We start from the raw sequence: 21,285 nt of genomic DNA, 5'->3' as shown, positions 1-21,285 counted from the left end.
TAAAATGATAATCTGTTTCAATTGATTAGTAAAAAAAAATTGCATTAACAACGCTGTGATTGAAATCACCCATTCGCATGGTTATTTGTAGAATAAAGCATTCAATCGATCATTTGCTTTTCTTAAAAAAAACCTGTTTTTCATTTACCCACCCTTAAGACCTTTTCCCCCCTTTTTAATATGAAATTTAAAATGTTCAAAATATCACACTGTGATAACTGATTCAGTTGAAGTGTTCCTTATATATGAAATAATAATTTTGATTTGATTTGAACTAGTGTGCCTTTGCATTGTAAATAAAAACTGCACTAAGCTATTACATCAAGCAATTATAAATATAGAGAAAGAGGGAGAGAACTACTTGTTAAAATGTAAGTCATAGTTTACATGTGGAAGTGCATGTGTGGTGCAGATATCTTTGTGTGGTTGTTGCATGAAAAGGTTTATTGATCAGGGCAGGGGGTAAAACTTCAAACTTCAACAAACACGTAAAGTGACACGAGCACAACGCATCACATCACATCACATCACCAACAAACAGCCTGTGAAGAACAGCCATTGTGTTCTATTACAATCTGACTTCCTCTCTTTACCCAGTGGTATTCTTCTCACCAAAACACAGTGCCACCAAATGCATTCTGATGGGGGAGCAGGTGGGGTGGTGTAGATTGGGATGGGTGGGGGGGGGGGTGTCAACTAGAGAGAGAGAGAGGGCGGGATGGAGGAAGAGAGGGGGAGGAGGGAAAGGAAGAGTGGAGGGGGATTTGAAACACTCCCTGAGATGGCCCAGTATTTCTCAGAGTGTCCCACGCTTGTGCTTTATTCCCACAGTGAGACGGGCACAAAGGTGCCTGTGCTGTATATGAACTCCAGAAATTGCTCGAGTGTTTTCTATAGAGCTACATTGCCATTTTTTTCCATTGCTCAGTATATCCCCACAGTCATACAGACACCAGAGCTGCATCCACAGGAGCCCCGGGCCACAGAATAACAGCTCACTCATTCATCTGAAGAGGACAAGACCACAGAAGACTCAACCAAAGACAGTCTCAGAAGTCAGAAGTCAGACAGGTAATTAACTTTTATGCATCACTTTAATCATTTAAGAGATCTGTAGGTCAAATAAGACTTTTTTTTTTTTCATTTTATTTATTTCCATTATTTTGAGATTTAGTGCAGAATTTTGTAAAACAAACAGAGATCCTTTGGTACTTTTATTATTTAATGTTAAAATATCGATATTTAAAATAATATTTAAATATTAAATTATTTATTAAATAATTTTGAGACATTGTACAATGTATTTCAAAGAATAAATCAGTTGATTTGGTCATTTTTGTTATTTATATAATATTTAAATATTTTGTAATTTTATTTAGAATATTTCAAAATTTATTAATGAATAATTTTTTTACATTTTAATTTTTCCTTTTTTTTTTTTTTAGAGATTTTTCTCTGTCATTTATTTTATTTATTCATTTTACAATGTCACAAATAATAATTTTTAATCAAATCTCATTTCACATTATGACATCACTTTGGATTATATTTCTTTGGTACTTTGGCCAAAGACTATTTTAATAAATAGAAAAATGAATTAGATCACCTGTGCTGTGATTGGTGTATTAGTTTTATTTATTTACTTATATAAATAGATAATTCTCAACTTAACCTAGAATTACAAATGTATTAATGTATAAATGTATAAGTTGCAACTACAAACAAATGATGCTAGAATTTAGAAAAAAAAAACAATTTCAAAATTTTTTCAGACTCCCCTCATTTTTGTTTAAAACCCAACCTTTTTTATTTTGTGAAATATTTTGCTTAAAAGGTGAAAATTCTGTTGGTCTTATTGGTTTTGTTTCTTTATGCAGTGGCATTCATACATTTATACAAAGTGGCTTGAGTGTCCAAATACATTTTAAGAGTCGTCACTGTATGTTAAATATATTCTATATTTTTCATTTCCCAATAACAAAGTATAAAAGCCCTGTATGTGATGTGAAGTGGTGTCTGTCTTGATTAATAAGACCAGTCAGTACAGTTGCTTTGACAGTGAAGAGAGAAACAGAACCACCATGTAAGGAAACACATCACCCTGGTAGCAACCTGACAAGCAGAGAAAGGATTGCCTTCATGACCCATGTGAGGGATCCCACTGGATGGCAGGTGTTGATATGTGCGGGTGTCTTTTTATAATGGGGTTCTGCAATGGGCTGAGTAAGCGAGGGGTATTCTCACTACATATGGCTAACCTCAGCATCTCATCCTTGACCTCTCCATCTATTAAAGTGGTCTGTGTCAGTCCTGGAATGCCTGGCTTAAACAGTTGTCCTGTCCTTTGTTGTTTAAAGCATGTGTTTAGCATTAGTATGCATGTTCAAGTCCAGTAACACCAGTGCATGTACACATTTACACTTCAACTGGAAATGATGATAGTTTGCTTTGTCCAGTAATTGTGACTTCACAGTGTACATGAATATTTAATTAGGTGAACGCAGAGCCAAGTTATGATTGGTTGTAACGTTTTTAACAAATTTTTTTCATTCTGTTTTTTAATTTATTAAAATATTTATTTAAAAAAAATATTTAAGTTATTATTAATGTTGAAAACAGTTGTTCTGCCTTTTCAGGCTTCTTTGATGAATAGTTTAAAAGAACGGCATTTATTTGAAACAGAAATCTTTTTTAACCTTATACATTTTTGACTTTCCTTTTAGAGCAATATTATGTGTCCTTGCTGAATAAAAGTATTATTTTTTCAAAAGCAACAACAAAAAATGTTGTTGACCCCAAACTTTTAAACTGCTTATTTCTGGCAATAACTTCATCATTTATTCATATATGCAATTTTTATGATGCCTCTTGTTTAAAAAAAAAAAAGATTAAACATCATGCAGATTCTGCAGAGGATAAACTTAGAACTATATTAACCAAAGTGTTTGCCTTTGTGTCTTGCCTAGTTTACATTTCTGGTATATTGGGACAAAGATATGACTACAGTCTGTGGTGTCATGCTAATTCTGTTATTCCCTGACATCAGGTTGAGGGGAAAGGGTTTAAATAAATATTTATACAGAGTTATGGGGGCGGTCGCATGCGTGGGCATTGCAGAGCCTCTTATGGTGTGAGTATCAGTGTGCCCGCAGCAACACGATCACTTTGAGAAAAACCAGTATGCCATCACTGGCCAATAGTCCCTGGCACCTTTGTGAAGTGCTACTAGAATGTTTCAAAGGTGTTGTGGCAATGTTCCCAGCTTGTTAAACTGTTGCAAATGGGAGTGCGAGGCTGCATGTTATTCTAAGTTTATTTTTGTTATTGAATGTTTGACAGTGGCTTACAGTCATAAAGAATAGACAAAGAATCCTTGAGAGCTAAGGGAAGCTCTGATGATTCCTAACAAACAATTTAAAAGAAGCTTAAGAGGAGTTCAGAAAATCTATCTATCTATCTATCTATCTATCTATCTATCTATCTATCTATCTATCTATCTATCTATCTATCTATCTATCTATCTATCTATCTATCTATCTATCTATCTATCTATCTTGTTTACATAAATTATGACATTATTAATCTATTAATTAGCAGAAGCAAAAATATTAAATATTAGTAATAAATTAATAAATACATATTAATATCAAATTACAGATACATTGGTTTTGTGTATTGAGGGGTAAATGTCTCTTAATTTAACCTGCTAACAATAGTGTGTGAGTATATACATTAAAGGTCCTTTAAGGTCAATGTCCAATGTCAATTCTTTCCTTTCACAAACAGAAAATCATATGAGAGTAGGTGAAAGTTCTTCCTGCCTGTCATTCATCTCACCAACTCATGTATGCGCTCTGAATTCCCATTGTTTGCTATCTTCAAGAAATACAGCGATCTTTGACCTCTAATAATACCTCATGATAAGAGTTTTGTGGTTTTATGATTTTGTGCATTAACCAGATGCTAAATAATCCCCACAAATGAACTCTTATCTCGTGTCATTCTTTTGCTCTGTTTGGGAAAGAAAACACCCTTTGCACTTGTAGACCCTAAGAGACTTGTTTCCCTTAAAGTAGCAAGTCTGGAGGAAATCATATTGTTTGAAATTGCTTCCTAAGAGAAGACGAAAAGGAAGATGGAAAAAAAAGGAAAATGGAGAGACAGAATGAAAAAGAGAGAGCACTCTGGCGACAGAGATCGCCCAGTCAGTGTGACTCAGACAAATATATCCGTCCTCATTCTGTTTTTTTTTTTTTTTTATGTTTAAGATTCCGTTCTCACCGATGCCATTCTGAACAGCCTTTGCCAACATAAAATATGCACCCGACTTTACAGAGTTCCAGTAACTGATTGACTGTCACTTCCAAAGTATCTGGGGGCGGATTCACAAAAATCGTCTTAAGAAAAACAGTTAAGAAATGTCTTACAGTTTTTCTCGATTGGTTTGGCTCATTTCTTGAAACCGAGATGACATTCTCAAAATAACATGGACAAATCTCCAAACCACCTTGCAATTGTTCACAACAGAATGTAATTTTTCATTGGTTTTATCAAATTGCAAATGCTTTAGTACATGTCTCAAGTGACTCTGTGCTTTTTTTCAAATGAGTATGTACAAGTAGCTACAGTTAGCACAATGAGCCCACATTTAGCACATTTTCCAAATAAATAGATCTTGCTGATCTAAACTGATTAGTTGATTTTTCAGTGAAATGGTTACTCTCTCCAAAACATATCAGCATGGTTTCATTGTGTAAGTCATCATATGCACAATTGTCTGTTCAACTGTCAAAATTAGTCAAAGATATAATACCATGAAAGAATTTCTTGGAACATTTGATAAATTTATGACAGTACTTGACAATCAATCAGTATGTTCTCTAATGTTAACATTTCTTTGTACGAATAAAAATGTTTACAGTTTCCTTGAGTATGAGTGGTTTATTGGAGGCTGATTTTACTGTAAAATCTTTTAGTTTTATTCATAGTGGAATTCTGTTGCTAGACCTGTGCCTCAGTGACAAAACGTCTAAGCATTTTGACTTGCAGTGCTTAAACAATGCCAAAGGTATAATGCATTTTGGGGGCATTGACTATTTATATGAGAAGGATATTTAGTTTTGACACATGGATAAACTGTTTTGGGAGAGATATGAGCTTTTGCAGGGGATCCATGGTGTTGTGCTAAACCATCCAGGTTATTTTGACAAAAGGACTAAATGAATGCACATGTGCCAAGGCAATTGAGAAGGATCTGTGCTATTTTGACTGTACTGACCTTTTATATGGGAAAGGAATCTGCTTTTGAAGCATGGAAGAAGAGTTTGGGGAAAGATATTTGATTTTGCTAGTGAGCTATAATGTTGAGCAGAACTGTAAGACTGTTTGGCCAAATGACCTTATGGTTTTGAGAATGTCATCTCGGTTTCAAGAAATGAGCCAAACCAATCGAGAAAAACTGTAAGATAAAATCTATGAAGTTCGTAAGAATGCCCTTAAGTGCAATTCTTGAAAAATTCTCAATAAGTTCTCAAATATATTCTTAAGAACAAAACTTAAGAACTTAAGAAAAAAGATAAGACTATTCTTGAGAAGAATTTTTGCAAAATATAATTTTTTTCTTAAGTTAAAAAATAAGAAGAAAATGGGAGTTTATAAGAAATTTCTTATTAAGAATATTTCCTGAATCCAGCCCCTGGGGTGAGACTGTGCCACTGCCACATAAAAAACACATTTGAGATGGCATGCATTAGCAACATCATAACTGAATTTCTTAGGAACCAGACTGCACATTTGGCAAATTTGCATATTCTAGTATAAAAGAAACTCATTATGTAAGACAAACAAGCACTTTAAATGCCAGAAGAAAGTGTTATTCCTAAAGCCTGTGCTTTGCTGCACATAGAGTCAAAGGGATAGTTCACCCAAAAATTAAAATGATGTCATTAAGTACTCACCCTCATATCGTTGCAAACTCTTTAAGGTGCCATAGAATGCAAAAATCACTTTTATAAGGTGTTTGAACACAGTTGTGTGGCCGCATTGTGTGAAAACAACCAGCCTATAGTAATAAAAATCCACCCACTCATTGTTTTATAATCCCAATAAATCATAAACAGTCGAGCAGTTCCAGATTTCTCACTACTATGACATCATACTCTGGAAAGTCCCGCCCATTTGTGACGCTCTCTGCCCTATTAGCATATACACAGCCCTGAGTGAGAAGCAGCGGTCCAACATAACTGTTCTCTTGTTGTAGCTGCTGGAGGTACAATGTCAGCGCCAAAGAGCCATTACAAGTGTCTTGTGTTGGGATGCACAAACGAACATAGGAGTCTCCATAGACTGTTGTGGACATGGTGGTGAAATTTCATTTTTGAAGGAAATCAAAAAAAAACTGAACAGTCCTATACATTTGTACTAACATTTTACACCGGACTGCCTCACAAACGGGGGTCAGTTCAGTGCTGTAGTTGTACAAAGATTGCTTCTGAAAGAGGGACAGACAAAGTAAGCATCACACATCATATTTTGTTTTCCAAAAGAGCTTCTTGGCTCTCTGTAAGGCTAATGTTGCTAAAGCTACCATTGTCTCTGCCTGTTTTCATAATTCTGCCTACACCTGCTACCAGAATGATCATGAATAGGAATGTGGTAGTTAAACATCGCATTTAGAAGCATGTGAGGTTAGTAACATGGTCACCACCAGTTAAACCATATCACCAGTATGCCCACGAGCAGGAGCTCTTGATGCTTCGCACTCATCTGAAAAGTGAGGCGGGAGCACCAGCTCGTTTTCATTTAAAGGGGACAAACACAAAAACAGCGCATTTTGGCTCATACCCTAAAAGTGACAATTTCAACAAGCTATAAAAAATTATCTGTGGGGTATTTTAAGATAAGACCTCACATACACATTCTGGGGACATTAGAGAACAATTTCAAATATTGTATCAATGTATTCTATGGCACCTTTAAGACCTTCATTCATCTTCAGAACACAAATTAAGATATTTTCGATGAAATCTGAGAGCTTTCTGACCATCCATAGACAGCAACGCATCTACCACATACAAGGCCCAAAAAGATAGTAAGGAAGGATATCTTTAAAACAGTCCATGTGGCATTAGTTAAATTAGTAAAATTAACCAAAATTTTAAGAAGCTACGAGAATAATTTATGTGTGCAAAGAAATCAACATTCAACATTCATATTCAACAATTTATTTATTCAACAATTTATTAATATATGTCCATTTCCGCTGCACATTCACAAGAGTAACACAATGCATGCATGTGGTGCTGCTGACGTAGAAACCAGATGCACTGTTTCTTGTTTGCAAGCAGAGGAATGCACACGCATGTGGTGTAATTCTGACGTGAACTTGTGTCGAATTCTGACACAGAAGAAAATAAATTGTTGAATAAACTCGTTATTTTTGTTTTCTTTGCACACAAAAAGTATTCTCATATTTTCGTAAAATTAGGGTTGAACCACTGTCACATGGACTATTTTAACGATATCCTTACTACCTTTCTGTGCCTTGAACGTGGTAGTTCCCTTGCTGTCTATGGAGGATCAGAAAGCTTTTGGATTTCATCAAAAAAATATCTTAATTTGTGTTCCGAAGATGAAAAAAGGTTCCAGATGAGTTAGTTAGAGTTATTAATGACAGAATTTTCATTTTTGGGTGAACCAACCCCTTTAAGACAGCTAATTGAATTTCCTCTTTGCGTTTGATAAATTTTCATAATTAGATTTGACACATAGTAAGATTTCATTGTTGAGTCAGCTGCTCACTGCCCTATTCTTGAGTAGCTATTTTAAAGAACAGGACCCTGCCATGCACAGGAAATTTATCAGGTTAAAATTTATGTCTCAAGTACATTTGGAACAATTTAACAAAAAATACTAAGGAATATAAATGTTCAGCTATAAATTTCCCAAAAGATAAAAGAAAAAATTCAAGATGATAAAAATAATAATAATAATAATAATAATAAAATCAGCATATACAGCATATATAAGTGAGTGCAACAAAATAGGCTTCTTTATACTATAAACTCCAGTTATTTCATTAGTGGCCACTTCTTTAATTTTCTCACTAAATACTAATCAGACATTCTGACTATTTTAAATCTGCTCAAAAAGTAGGAGGGACTCTGCTCAAAACTGTCTGACCTTATTTGGACAGTACTAGCAAAACAGGGTTTGGTACAGGATGGGTGTGAGAGCAGAGACAGGCACAGACACATACACACACATACACTTTAAAAGTTAACTCTCTAGTGTGGCCTCAGTTGTGCTTCATTAAATATTTGAGGTGTAATGGGTATTCGAGTGACAACATCCTGTAAATAGCATTAAATCGAAAGCCCTTTCCGAGGTAACCTTAACTGTTGCTAAAGAAAACAACTAAAACTGGCACATGCAGACCCAAAGAAAAGATCAATATGTGTGTCAGAGCAAAAGACACAACACACTTTCTCATTGTTCTTACACCTTCAATTGTATCAATTTCATTTAGAATTAACTAATCAATTAAGAGATAAACAAGATGCTTTGTGGAATTAGTGAACTATTTAAAGGGAGATTGACGTGGCTGGACTGGAATTTATGGAAATGAGGCAGTGCTCACTGATGATATTTTGGGAAGCAGAGCAACACTGGACAGTGTTAATGATAGTGTCTATGATTAATACACCTGAGCTCATGTTTGACAGCTTTTAGAGAAACAGAGAGGAAACTTTTGAAGGGGTTTATTTACTTTAAGTAATATAGAATATACAGTACTTTAAAAAGCACCTATTTAGGAAAGTTTTTATTTTTGTTCTCCCAAAATATCTAAAAAATAATGGTGAAAAAAAGCTTAAGAAAAATTCAATGGTAAAAGAAGATCTTTGATTTCAATATAAATAGATAGATAGATAGATAGATAGATAGATAGATAGATAGATAGATAGATAGATAGATAGATAGATAGATAGATAGATAGATAGATAGATAGATAGATAGATAGATAGATAGATAGATAGATAGATAGATAGATAGATAGATAGATAGATAGATAGATAGATAGATAGACAAAAACAGAAGCACTAAGGCTGGCACACTTGATATAGCTGACAGACATCTGTATTGTGGTAAAATTATCACTTTATCTAGGCCTGGACAGGGTCATTCAGAGTGGCAGTTCTCAGGGCCCGAGGCATCACCTTGCCCTGACCTAACCTGCCAAGACCACTGTTACCATCCTACCCCCAAAAATGGGGCAGGCCAGACTAAAATTAGAACAGTGGTCTCCTCTCAGGCCTCCATCTCATTAATATGTTGATTAATGAATGCAGCATTATAATCTCTCCAGTTACATTTTATTTATTTTTTTTGCTTTGGTACCATATTTTCTAAGCAACTGTTACATTTTCTAAATTCTTAGTACTAATATCACAACAGATCATCTTCTTTTTTTCAAACATTTCAGCATATTTGCAATTGTCTTAGTACATACAAACACACAATCACAAAGTATCCTTTTCACTACACAAAATAATTGTATTATCTATATAAATGTTTCATTTACAGTAACTGCTTTTCATAACGCTCTATCAAACTTTTTATTTGCATGTATTCTCATTCAGTTTCATACACTTGTCTATTGTTTAATCTAACTCATCTTAATGGTCAGTCAGTGAATCATTTGGTGACAATCAAATGTAAGGAATTTTTGTTTGTTTGTTTTTTGCACTATAAGTGATTTATCATAGATGATAACCACTATTTTGTACATGTGTGTGTGTGGTTCAGGTCTTACCATGCTAGAGACTGCACATTACTATAACTCATCTGGAAAGTGCAGTTACAGTATTGATTCAGTCATATGTCATACTGTATTGCCAGTAAAATCTGTTCTAGCACAAAACCTTATGGCCATGTCATACCTTCATAACACCTTTTGATACGGTAACACACTGTATGAATACTTTAACAATAATTATGGATTTTATGAGAGTTATGCAAGCTAGGTAACGTAAGTATATTTTCTGACATGGCATTTAATGTCTGTATTACTGTAATTATTTCAGCAAGGTGGTTTGAAAGATGTATCTTGCATTGTTTGCTCTTGCTCTTGAATGAACTGATTATTAAAAGAACTAAATTGAAAGTAGCCTAGATAATTTTTTTGTGTTTTGATGATGAAATCAAATGTTCTCAATATATATGTACAATAATCTTTATGTTTTGAAACAATGATTGAGTGAATGAAAATATGTATAACTGTAATGAAATTATGAGATTAGATTTTAGAAAGAATGACGAACGATGTTAAAGTTCTGAAAAAATACACCTTACTTGTGAAAATAGTACCAAAGCGAATAAAAAAAAACTGTAGCAACATGACTTATCAATATCGTAAACTAACAGAACAGCGCCATCTACAGACTTAACAATTAGACATTGAGAGCCCCATTCCATCAAACATCTACTCACTCCATTCTTCACTCAGTCCCTGCGGGAAATGTACATCCCTGTCGATCTGTCTCACTTGATTGAGGTTTCAGATTCCTCATTAATTTGGACTTCATCCATTTTGACTAAATCCGACTAAAGTTTCTTTTAGAGAAACAGAGAGGAAACTTTTGAAGGGGTTTATTTACTTTAAGTAATATAGAATATACAGTACTTTAAAAAGCACCTATTTAGGAAAGTTTTTATTTTTGTTCTCCCAAAATATCTAAAAAATAATGGTGAAAAAAAGCTTAAGAAAAATTCAATGGTAAAAGAAGATCTTTGATTTCAATATAAATAGATAGATAGATAGATAGATAGATAGATAGATAGATAGATAGATAGATAGATAGATAGATAGATAGATAGATAGATAGATAGATAGATAGATAGACAGACAGACAGACAGACAGACAGACAGACAGACAGACAGACAGACAGACAGACAGACAGACAGACAGACAGACAGACAGACAGACAGACAGACAGATAGATAGATAGATAGATAGATAGATAGATAGATAGATAGATAGATAGATAGATAGATAGATAGATAGATAGATAGATAGATAGATAGATAGATAGATAGATAGACAGACAAAAACAGAAGCACTAAGGCTGGCACACTTGATATAGCTGACAGACATCTGTATTGTGGTAAAATTATCACTTTATCTAGGCCTGGACAGGGTCATTCAGAGTGGCAGTTCTCAGGGCCCGAGGCATCACCTTGCCCTGACCTAACCTGCCAAGACCACTGTTACCATCCTACCCCCAAAAATGGGGCAGGCCAGACTAAAATTAGAACAGTGGTCTCCTCTCAGGCCTCCATCTCATTAATATGTTGATTAATGAATGCAGCATTATAATCTCTCCAGTTACATTTTATTTATTTTTTTTGCTTTGGTACCATATTTTCTAAGCAACTGTTACATTTTCTAAATTCTTAGTACTAATATCACAACAGATCATCTTCTTTTTTTCAAACATTTCAGCATATTTGCAATTGTCTTAGTACATACAAACACACAATCACAAAGTATCCTTTTCACTACACAAAATAATTGTATTATCTATATAAATGTTTCATTTACAGTTACTGCTTTTCATAACGCTCTATCAAACTTTTTATTTGCATGTATTCTCATTCAGTTTCATACACTTGTCTATTGTTTAATCTAACTCATCTTAATGGTCAGTCAGTGAATCATTTGGTGACAATCAAATGTAAGGAATTTTTGTTTGTTTGTTTTTTGCACTATAAGTGATTTATCATAGATGATAACCACTATTTTGTACATGTGTGTGTGTGGTTCAGGTCTTACCATGCTAGAGACTGCACATTACTATAACTCATCTGGAAAGTGCAGTTACAGTATTGATTCAGTCATATGTCATACTGTATTGCCAGTAAAATCTGTTCTAGCACAAAACCTTATGGCCATGTCATACCTTCATAACACCTTTTGATACGGTAACACACTGTATGAATACTTTAACAAAAATTATGGATTTTATGAGAGTTATGCAAGCTAGGTAACGTAAGTATATTTTCTGACATGGCATTTAATGTCTGTATTACTGTAATTATTTCAGCAAGGTGGTTTGAAAGATGTATCTTGCATTGTTTGCTCTTGCTCTTGAATGAACTGATTATTAAAAGAACTAAATTGAAAGTAGCCTAGATAATTTTTTTGTGTTTTGATGATGAAATCAAATGTTCTCAATATATATGTACAATAATCTTTATGTTTTGAAACAATGATTGAGTGAATGAAAATATGTATAACTGTAATGAAATTATGAGATTAGATTTTAGAAAGAATGACGAACGATGTTAAAGTTCTGAAAAAATACACCTTACTTGTGAAAATAGTACCAAAGCGAATAAAAAAAAACTGTAGCAACATGACTTATCAATATCGTAAACTAACAGAACAGCGCCATCTACAGACTTAACAATTAGACATTGAGAGCCCCATTCCATCAAACATCTACTCACTCCATTCTTCACTCAGTCCCTGCGGGAAATGTACATCCCTGTCGATCTGTCTCACTTGATTGAGGTTTCAGATTCCTCATTAATTTGGACTTCATCCATTTTGACTAAATCCGACTAAAGTTTCTCTCCACCTTATAAGCACATTAGGCTTGATGACGCAATACAATTATTCTAAAAGTTGACTGGCCTGTATGGTTACTGCTCACTTTGATATATATATATATATATATATATGTAAATAATAAAAAGCATGATTTCCTTGGAAAGAGACAAATTTAGCTATATCCCGGTACCTTTCTCAGTAGAATTTTAAATGGAAGCAATACATTGTGTCATTTGAATATCTATTGATTGGTCAGTTTATATGTGCATGGATTACATATTTTTTCACCCCTCACAAACAAAATCTTTACTTTGTCACACAATTTCTTAAACTTAACACTCAATCACCAAAACCACACAACAAATCTGCAAAACCATGCACTAATTATTGGCCTTTGTTTAAAATTTCATAAAGCACAAATGTGGCAAATGTGTTTGCAAATGTTTGCTTCTGAGATGTGTTTGTGCTATTTTGAATGCAGTGCTTTATTTTGTAAAAAAAAAAAAAAAAAAAAAGTGAGGCATTTTTCATTTTGTGTGTGCAATTCTTGGATTTGTGTTTTAAGTTTTGAAAGAAAAAGAGGAAAAGTTTTGAAAATGTGTGTAAGCAGTTGAAAAAACTGTAAAACTCCACTGGTCGACCATGTGCATAATAATAATAATAATAGCAGGAATACTTATCCATGAGTCACCCATACACTTTAAAACTGCTTTAAATGTTGATACCATGACACTATTTCATGGGTCAATATCAGTGTTGATTTTCCTTTTTTGCTCTCTCTTAGCATTGGTGTGGAGTGATGGGGGACTGGAGTCTCTTGGGTAATTTTCTGGAAGAGGTGCAGGAGCACTCCACATCAGTGGGGAAGGTGTGGTTGACCGTGCTGTTCATCTTCCGTATCCTGGTGCTGGGCACAGCGGCGGAATCATCATGGGGCGACGAGCAGTCTGACTTCATGTGTGACACACTACAACCCGGTTGCACCAACGTCTGTTATGACCGAGCTTTCCCCATTGCCCATATCCGCTACTGGGTGCTGCAGATTGTCTTCGTATCAACACCGTCCCTCATCTACATGGGCCACGCCATGCACATTGTCCGCATGGAGGAGAAGCGGAAACAGAGGGAGCAGGAGGAGAAGGGTGAGGACGGCAATGGAGAGAAGCAATATTTGGAACAGAAAGAAAAAGCAGATGATACAAAGACAACATTCCGCCTAAAGGGTGCGCTGCTACGGACGTACGTCCTGAGTATTGTGATCCGCTTGATCATGGAAGTGACCTTCATTGTTATCCAGTACATGATGTATGGAATCTTCCTGAATGCTCTGTATCCTTGTGACATGTCACCTTGTCCCAACCGTGTGAATTGTTACATGTCCCGTCCAACTGAGAAAAACGTCTTTATTGTGTTTATGCTGGTGGTGGCGGCTGTTTCACTGCTTCTGAGCGTGCTAGAACTGTACCACCTTGCCTGGAAACAGTGCAAGCAATGCCTTCGAAAATATGCTGACAAACACGCCAATGATGTCAATGGCAAAAACACCAAAGTTGGTTCTATAGTCCTACACAGCAAGACAAGTATTCCAATGGATCTGCCTGAGATGGCTCAGCCACATCCCTCCCAAACCTGCACCCCACCCCCAGATTTCAACCAGTGCCTAGCATCAAGCCCAGGTCCAACATCACCCCCGCATCTTCATCACCACCATCTTCATAACATCCACAAAACCTGCCAGCCCTTCACCAACCACCTGGCTCACCAGCAGAACTCCGTCAACATGGCCACAGAGCGAGATCATCACAGCCACGGTGATCTTCAGCCAGCTGTGGACTTCCTGCAGATGAGCTACGAGAGTCCTGAGGTTCGAGTACCGGGTGAAATGACACCCAGCGCCCCCTCCACACCATCCTCCCAACCAGGCTGCTTCAAAGACAAGCGCCGACTTAGCAAGACTAGTGGTACTAGTAGTAACCGAGTCAGGCCAGGTGATCTGGCTGTGTAGGTTGGGTTAAAGGACCGTCCTGGAGGATTAGAAGCTGGGAGTGTGAACTAGCCTTAAGATGAGAGATATTGACACAAGGGGTGTGCATTATTGTGTGTGTATGAGTATTCTTGTGTGTTGGTATATTATATGGGATATTTCACTTATTTGTGATAAGAAAGGCTTAAATATCAGCATGAATCAGAGGATAATGGGAAAGTTTAGGGCAGAGAATCTGTATCAGAGCATTTAATATGGTTTCATTGAAACTGTTGTCGTAAGTGTATGTAGATGTTTATAGGGTGGATCAAATAATCTTAATGAAAGGGTGTTGATATATTTAGATGAATGGATGGATGGAAGATGGAAGGACTACTAAAATAACTTTGCAACATTTACAAGAGAGTACAGGGTAGTTTTGCACACTGATAAGCTTCATATTGTAAGAGAGATTCATTTTTGTTTTTGTTTTGAAATTCAACACTCAAATCAAACACATTTTGAGCCAGAAAGCAATAAAGCACTTATACCTTAGAAAAGATCATTGCAAAAAAGTAAGTATTAAATGAACAGAAAAAAACATGCCCTGCTGTATGTGTGATAATTTTATTAAGGTTACAGGCTACAGAATTTATCTGATTATTCTACAGTTTTACAAAAATATATGTTAAATAACAGAATAATATGAAGTATCCTGATACTTTTTATATTTTTATCAACCTATCATTGATGCAAATATGTGTGAATTATTAACAAACAACTTTGTTACAGTAGTGAGCCTATAATGAGATATCAAAACAGAGGAACTTTCATATCAGTTTGATATTCAGTTGATATTGAAGATTTGGCAAAGGCAATTTTTTTTTTATAAAAGCATACAAACTGTAGGCCACGTGAAAGTGCCTTGAAAAGAGCAGATCAAAAAGAAAAAATGGCAAGAGCAATCACAGCTTAATAAAATATCATCATTTGATATAGCACACACAATTGCATTAATAGTCTGAAAAGAATTATTTTTATTAATGGTAAGCAGGGTTTGTATTTATCAAAGCATGCACTTTATTGATGTCTGCAATATGTATGTCCTCGAATGTCATCAAATCACAATAAGTGTCAATGAAATTATCTGTCAGTGTTCCATTCAGAAAGATGATTTATTGTCACTCACCTTTTGAAACATTGTTTAGTCTTCTGATGTAGTCATCTCTATTTCATTTTATGTAATACTTAATCTTGTATTGGTGAATGAAGTTTTTATAATTAAAAACTATTTTATGACAAATGTATGACAGATGACTAGAGCTGGTCTAGGAAATCCTTCTTTCACAATTAATGACATCTAAGCTTTATTTCACTTCATTTTTTCATATTTGATTGCGGTCACACAGTGTGTCCTCTGATCTGTTTACAGTACACAATAAAAATATTCCAGCACTAATAATGCATGCGTGATTAATTTTTCCCCCCTGCACATTATAAAGTTAAACCAGTATTTTTACACCATTCATAAGCTACATTATTTGAAAAATTATTTGAAATATAGGTTTTATTCCGTTTGTGAAGCTGGCACAAAACCTGTAGTCTTTTCACACCCACAAACTGAAATGTCATGCCTTAAATAGCCCTGAAGTCGGGTTCGACTCCAGCACTCATTGTCAACTCTGTTGCTGTGCCAGAAATCGCTCACTTGTTCACTATTCTCTAATTTCCATAGTGCATGGAAGTTTAAGTGTAATATATCAACAAGGAGTGAACGAAATAAAGCAAAGAATTCACTGACGGTGCGTCACAGACCTGAAGCTGTCAGAAACATGCCACATACATGCTTACTTCTATAATTATATATATTTTTATATAATTAACAGTCATAAATAGTGACTCCTGTTAAATATACCTCCATGCCAGCTTTGTAGTAATTATTATTAACAAAGAATTTAAGAATGGTTAAAGTATTTGTTCATAATAATTAGAAGCAATAAATCATTAATAACTTACATAAAGTATAAACAAATTGATAAGTGTACATTATTGTAGCCTATTTCTGTATGTAGGCCTACTGTATATATTTTTTATATCTTTAAGGCTGATGATAAAGGGGGCAACTTTTTGAGCTTTTTGTGTCTCACCTGGTTGCCCCGTACATCATCAGCCTCAAGGCCTTGTGCGTTTGTTTAGCGCCATCTGCCGACCATGAATTAAATAAATTATACATTTATGTTTTGGTCGATGAGAGGCTTTGGCTGGTAAGGTTGCTTGCTGATGGTAGTGGAGCAAGAATAGAAGAGAAAACAAGAAAGAGGAAGAGGTTTTTTTCTCACTCTAGAAGCTGAGAAGATACACCAGATGGCAGGAACGGAAACATTCTGGAGACGTAGACCTAGCCTACTGATGGTAAAATAATATATACATTTTTCAAAATATTTTAAGATATTCAGGAAACATGCCAAGTTTGCGTACTTGTTTCTGTAAAAAACAAAACAAAAACAAAGCTACGGCCAGTTATTCTACATGGAAATATGTGTTCAGTGTCATAATAGCTTTCTAATTAGATGTCACTGTTAAGATCAGAAACAAATTTATTTACATCGTTTAAAACAAATTTTTTTTTACTGTGGTTTACTGTGAATTTACTGTAAACCACGGCTTCACAGGGCCAATTGCTTTTATAAAACGTTTATACCATACATGTAAGGTTTCACAAAATAAAACAAAGCAAATATGATATTCTAAAAAATATATATTCTTCTGCCAAACGATGTAGTTCCTCCGAAACGGTTGGGCGCAACAAAGTGGTTGCCGAGCAACAACAGATGTATACAACAGGTGTATATTTGTAGAGTAACTAACAACAGCCTCAAACGCAGCTCAACCAATCAGAATCAAGGACTAAAACTATCCATTTTATAATATGGGTTTTATTCATAATATTTGTTTTTATTTGCATTTTAGATCTTTAGGATGTGCAAGAAGTCCTCATCAGTGTTCATCAGCAGCTGACAACATTGACTTCAGGGTGTTTGTCAGCAGCTAGCAGCTTTGACTCTGCAGTGAACTCAACTGCACACAATGTCATTAACTCTGCTGTGAGTCTTTATAGTAGCTGAGGACAAAAAGCAGGACAGTGCCTGTGCAATGAGTGCCAAAGTAGGTGGGGGTTTTGCCTGTACTGCATGTCCCAAAGTGGATGTACACTACACACTGCTTGTGAAATCAGTCCCAAGGCAGATGAGGGCATTGACTTTGCAGTGAGTGCAGCAGTGGATAGGGCCATTGCCTGTGTAGCACAGCCCAAAGTAGATGGGGCATTGCTTGTGCAGTGCATCGCAAAGAAGGTGGGGATATTTACTCTGCAGGGTGTCCCAAAGTAGATGGGGGTGATTGCCTGTGCAGTGCGTCCCAAAATAAATGGGCGTCCTACCTATGAAGTGCATCTAAAAGTAGATGGGGGCATTGCCTGTGCAGTACATCCCAAAATAGATAGGGGAACTGCCTCTGCAGTGCGCCCCAAAGTAGATGGTGTCACTCATTGACTCTCCAACAGAAGAGCTGGACAAGGGTAAGTTTACTGTCATAACCCAAAACAGTTGTAACATTAAACATTTTATTATTTTAATTACCCTTTAGCTTTGTTGCTGTTCACTTAAATAGATCTCCAGTTTGTCAAATGTATTTTAATTATAAAACAAATAAAAATTACCTATCATTTTATTCTCTTTTAACAGATCACATTTGGAGGCAGTGCAAATTTGGTGGCAGCCTGGGTCAAGGAGGATTTGGCTCAAAGCGTAAAGGGATTCGCTACAAAGATGGTCTTAAGATATGTTTTTTACTTACAATGTTTGGGTTCTTCAAGTTCTTGTAATGTATTTTATGTTTACTAATTAGAGAACTCAACCTGTTTACTAAACATGCTAGGTTTTAAATTACTGCATGGTATTTAAATTCACAAAACTTCTGTTCCTCAGAATTTATGACTGGAATTAAATTACCTATGTGCACGTTAATTGTTAATTGTTTGTTTTGTTATTTAGGTGGCTGCGAAATGTGTCTGAAAGACACAACGTACAGCACTCCCTATCTATCAACTAATAAAGAGCTTCACAGCACATTTACCTGACACAATGTCAAAAAAACTGACTTTATTCATATATCAAACACTGAACACTCTGGAGAATAACAGGGAAACAAAACCATGAAACATATATGAGAACAGACAAAGGAACTAAGGAAGCAGGGCTTTAAATATTTTCAGGGTAAAACAGAACATGTAAAGAGGAACTAATTACCAAATAAAGAATTGAGTAAATAATCGAATAATTGAGATATCAGGCAAACAAGGGGAAAATTTAAATGCAAAGAAACTGAACGGACAGAGAATTATGACAGAGCATACATGTATTTACAGGTGCTGGTCAAATAATTAGAATATCATCAAAAAGTTGATTTATTTCACTAATTCCATTCAAAAAGTGAAACTTGTATATTATATTCATTCATTACACACAGACTGATATATTTCAAATGTTTCTTTCTTTTAATTTTGATGATTATTACTGACAACTAAGGAAAATCCCAAATTCAGTATCTCAGAAAATTAGAATATTACTTAAGACCAATACAAAGAAAGGATTTTTAGAAATCTTGGCCAACTGAAAAGTATGAAAATGAAAAGTATGAGCAATTACAGCTCTCAATACTTAGTTTGGGCTCCTTTTGCCTGAATTACTGCAGCAATGTGGCGTGGCATGGAGTCGATCAGTCTGTGGCACTGCTCAGGTGTTATGAGAGCCCAGGTTGCTCTGATAGTGGCCTTCAGCTCTTCTGCATTCTTGGGTCTGACATATCGCATCTTCCTCTTCCCAATGCCCCATAGATTTTCTAGGTAAGAGTTTGCTGGCCAATTAAGAACAGGGATACCATGGTCCTTAAACCAGCTACTGGTAGCTTTGGCACTGTGTGCAGGTGCCAAGTCCTGTTGGAAAATGAAATCTGCATCTCCATAAAGTTGGTCAGCAGCAGGAAGCATGAAGTGCTCTAAAACTTCCTGGTATACGGCTGTGTTGACCTTGGACCTCAGAAAACACAGTGGACCAACACCAGCAGATGACATGGCACCCCAAACCATCACTGACTGTGGAAACTTTACACTGGACCTCAAACCACGTTGAGTGTGTGCCTCTCCTCTCTTCCTCCAGACTCTGGCACCCTGATTTCCAAAGGAAATGCAAAATTTACCTTCATCAGAGAACATAACTTTGGACCACTCAGCAGCAGTCCAGTCCTTTTTGAAGCCAGACACTTCTGACGCTGTCTGTTGTGCAAGAGTGGCTTGGCCTAAAGAATGTGACAGCTGAAACCCATGTCTTGCATACGTCTGTGCGCAGTGTTTCTTGAAGCACTGACTCCAGCTGCAGTCCACTCTTTGTGAATCTCCCCCACATTTTTTAATGGGTTTTGTTTCACAATCCTCTCCAGGGTGCGGTTATCCCTATTGCTTGTACACTTTTTTCTACCACATCTTTCCTTCCCTTCGCCTCTCTATTAATGTGCTTGGACACAGAGCTCTGTGAACAGCCAGCCTCTTTTGCAATGACCTTTTGGGTCTTGCCCTCCTTGTGCAAGGTGTCAATGGTTGTCTTTTGGACAACTGTCAAGTCAGCAGTCTTCCCCATGATTGTGTAGCCTACAGAACTATACTGAGACCATTTAAAGGCCTTTGCAGGTGTTTTGAGTTAATTAGCTGACTAGAGTGTGGCACCAGGTGTCTTCAATATTGAACCTTTTCACAATATTCTAATTTTCTGAGATAGAATTTGGGATTTTGCTTAGTTTTTAGTTATAATCATCAAAATTAAAAGAAATAAACATTTGAAATATATCAGTCTGTGTGTAATGAATGAATATAATATATAATATATAAAAATTTCACTTTTTGAATGGAATTAGTGAAATAAATCAACTTTTTGATGATATTCTAATTATAATGGCCAGCACCTGTATATACTTATATATCATATAGGACAGATATTTTGGCAACCCAGTGATAGTTAAATATTGGACAGAAGACATGCTGGGTTATTTTGATGTTTATTCAACTCAACTAATGTTTAAAAATTACTTTATTGCTGGCTTAAAATGGGTGGAAAACTAGAAATCACACACAAAATTATAAAATTATAACACAGTTATAATCAAAAGTAAAACATTTTAATTAAAGTGTATTCAATGATTCTCTCTAATCTCTTTTCACTGAAATAGTGCTTATTTCTCGTGCCAGTGTGTTTCTGAAATCTGAGCTGGTGATTGGCTGCTGTTCGGCGGTGGAACTGCAAACATCAGATCGCCGCCTTGCACTTCACTCGTAGCTGAAAAAAAAATACAGTGACTGACTCCATAACCTGTCCATAAACAAACATTAACAACATTAGAGAACACATTTTAAAATTAAAATTAAATAAATACAGTATCAGTTTATGTTATATAAGGCAAAATGCGTTTCCATCATGCAAAATGACCATTGCCCATTAGAAGACTGACATCTTGTCATTGTATGTTGCGGTGTGTAAAATAAAATAATTTAAAGCAAAATAAAGATATTATAGATTAAATAAACTGTACACAAACACAAATTTCACTGAAGAAGTGCACAAATTAGGAGATGCTGAGAACTGCTCTCTTCTGAAGAGGATG

The 21,285-nt window shown here is 35.5% G+C and overlaps 1 protein-coding gene across 1 annotated transcript; it reads left to right on the top strand.

Moving 5' to 3' along the window:
- Positions 1-794: 794 nt before the first annotated feature.
- Positions 795-15,051, top strand: gja5a (gap junction protein, alpha 5a). The gene is made up of 2 exons (XM_059499849.1): positions 795-1,071; positions 13,396-15,051. Exon 2 carries the CDS (start codon positions 13,411-13,413, stop codon positions 14,614-14,616), a length of 1,206 nt encoding a protein of 401 aa, XP_059355832.1. The 5' UTR covers positions 795-1,071; positions 13,396-13,410; the 3' UTR covers positions 14,617-15,051.
- The last annotated feature ends 6,234 nt before the right edge of the window (positions 15,052-21,285 follow it).

Source organism: Carassius carassius, chromosome 19, assembly GCF_963082965.1.
Source record: "Carassius carassius chromosome 19, fCarCar2.1, whole genome shotgun sequence".
Classification (NCBI taxonomy): domain Eukaryota; kingdom Metazoa; phylum Chordata; class Actinopteri; order Cypriniformes; family Cyprinidae; genus Carassius; species Carassius carassius.
The sequence above is the reverse complement of the archived record's forward strand: the minus strand, read 5'-3'. Positions and strand labels throughout refer to the sequence as shown.

What these genes read in the sequence shown, in the direction of transcription:
- gja5a (XM_059499849.1), top strand. Translation starts at nt 13,411, where the DNA reads ATGGGGGACTGGAGTCTCTTGGGTAATTTTCTGGAAGAGGTGCAGGAG.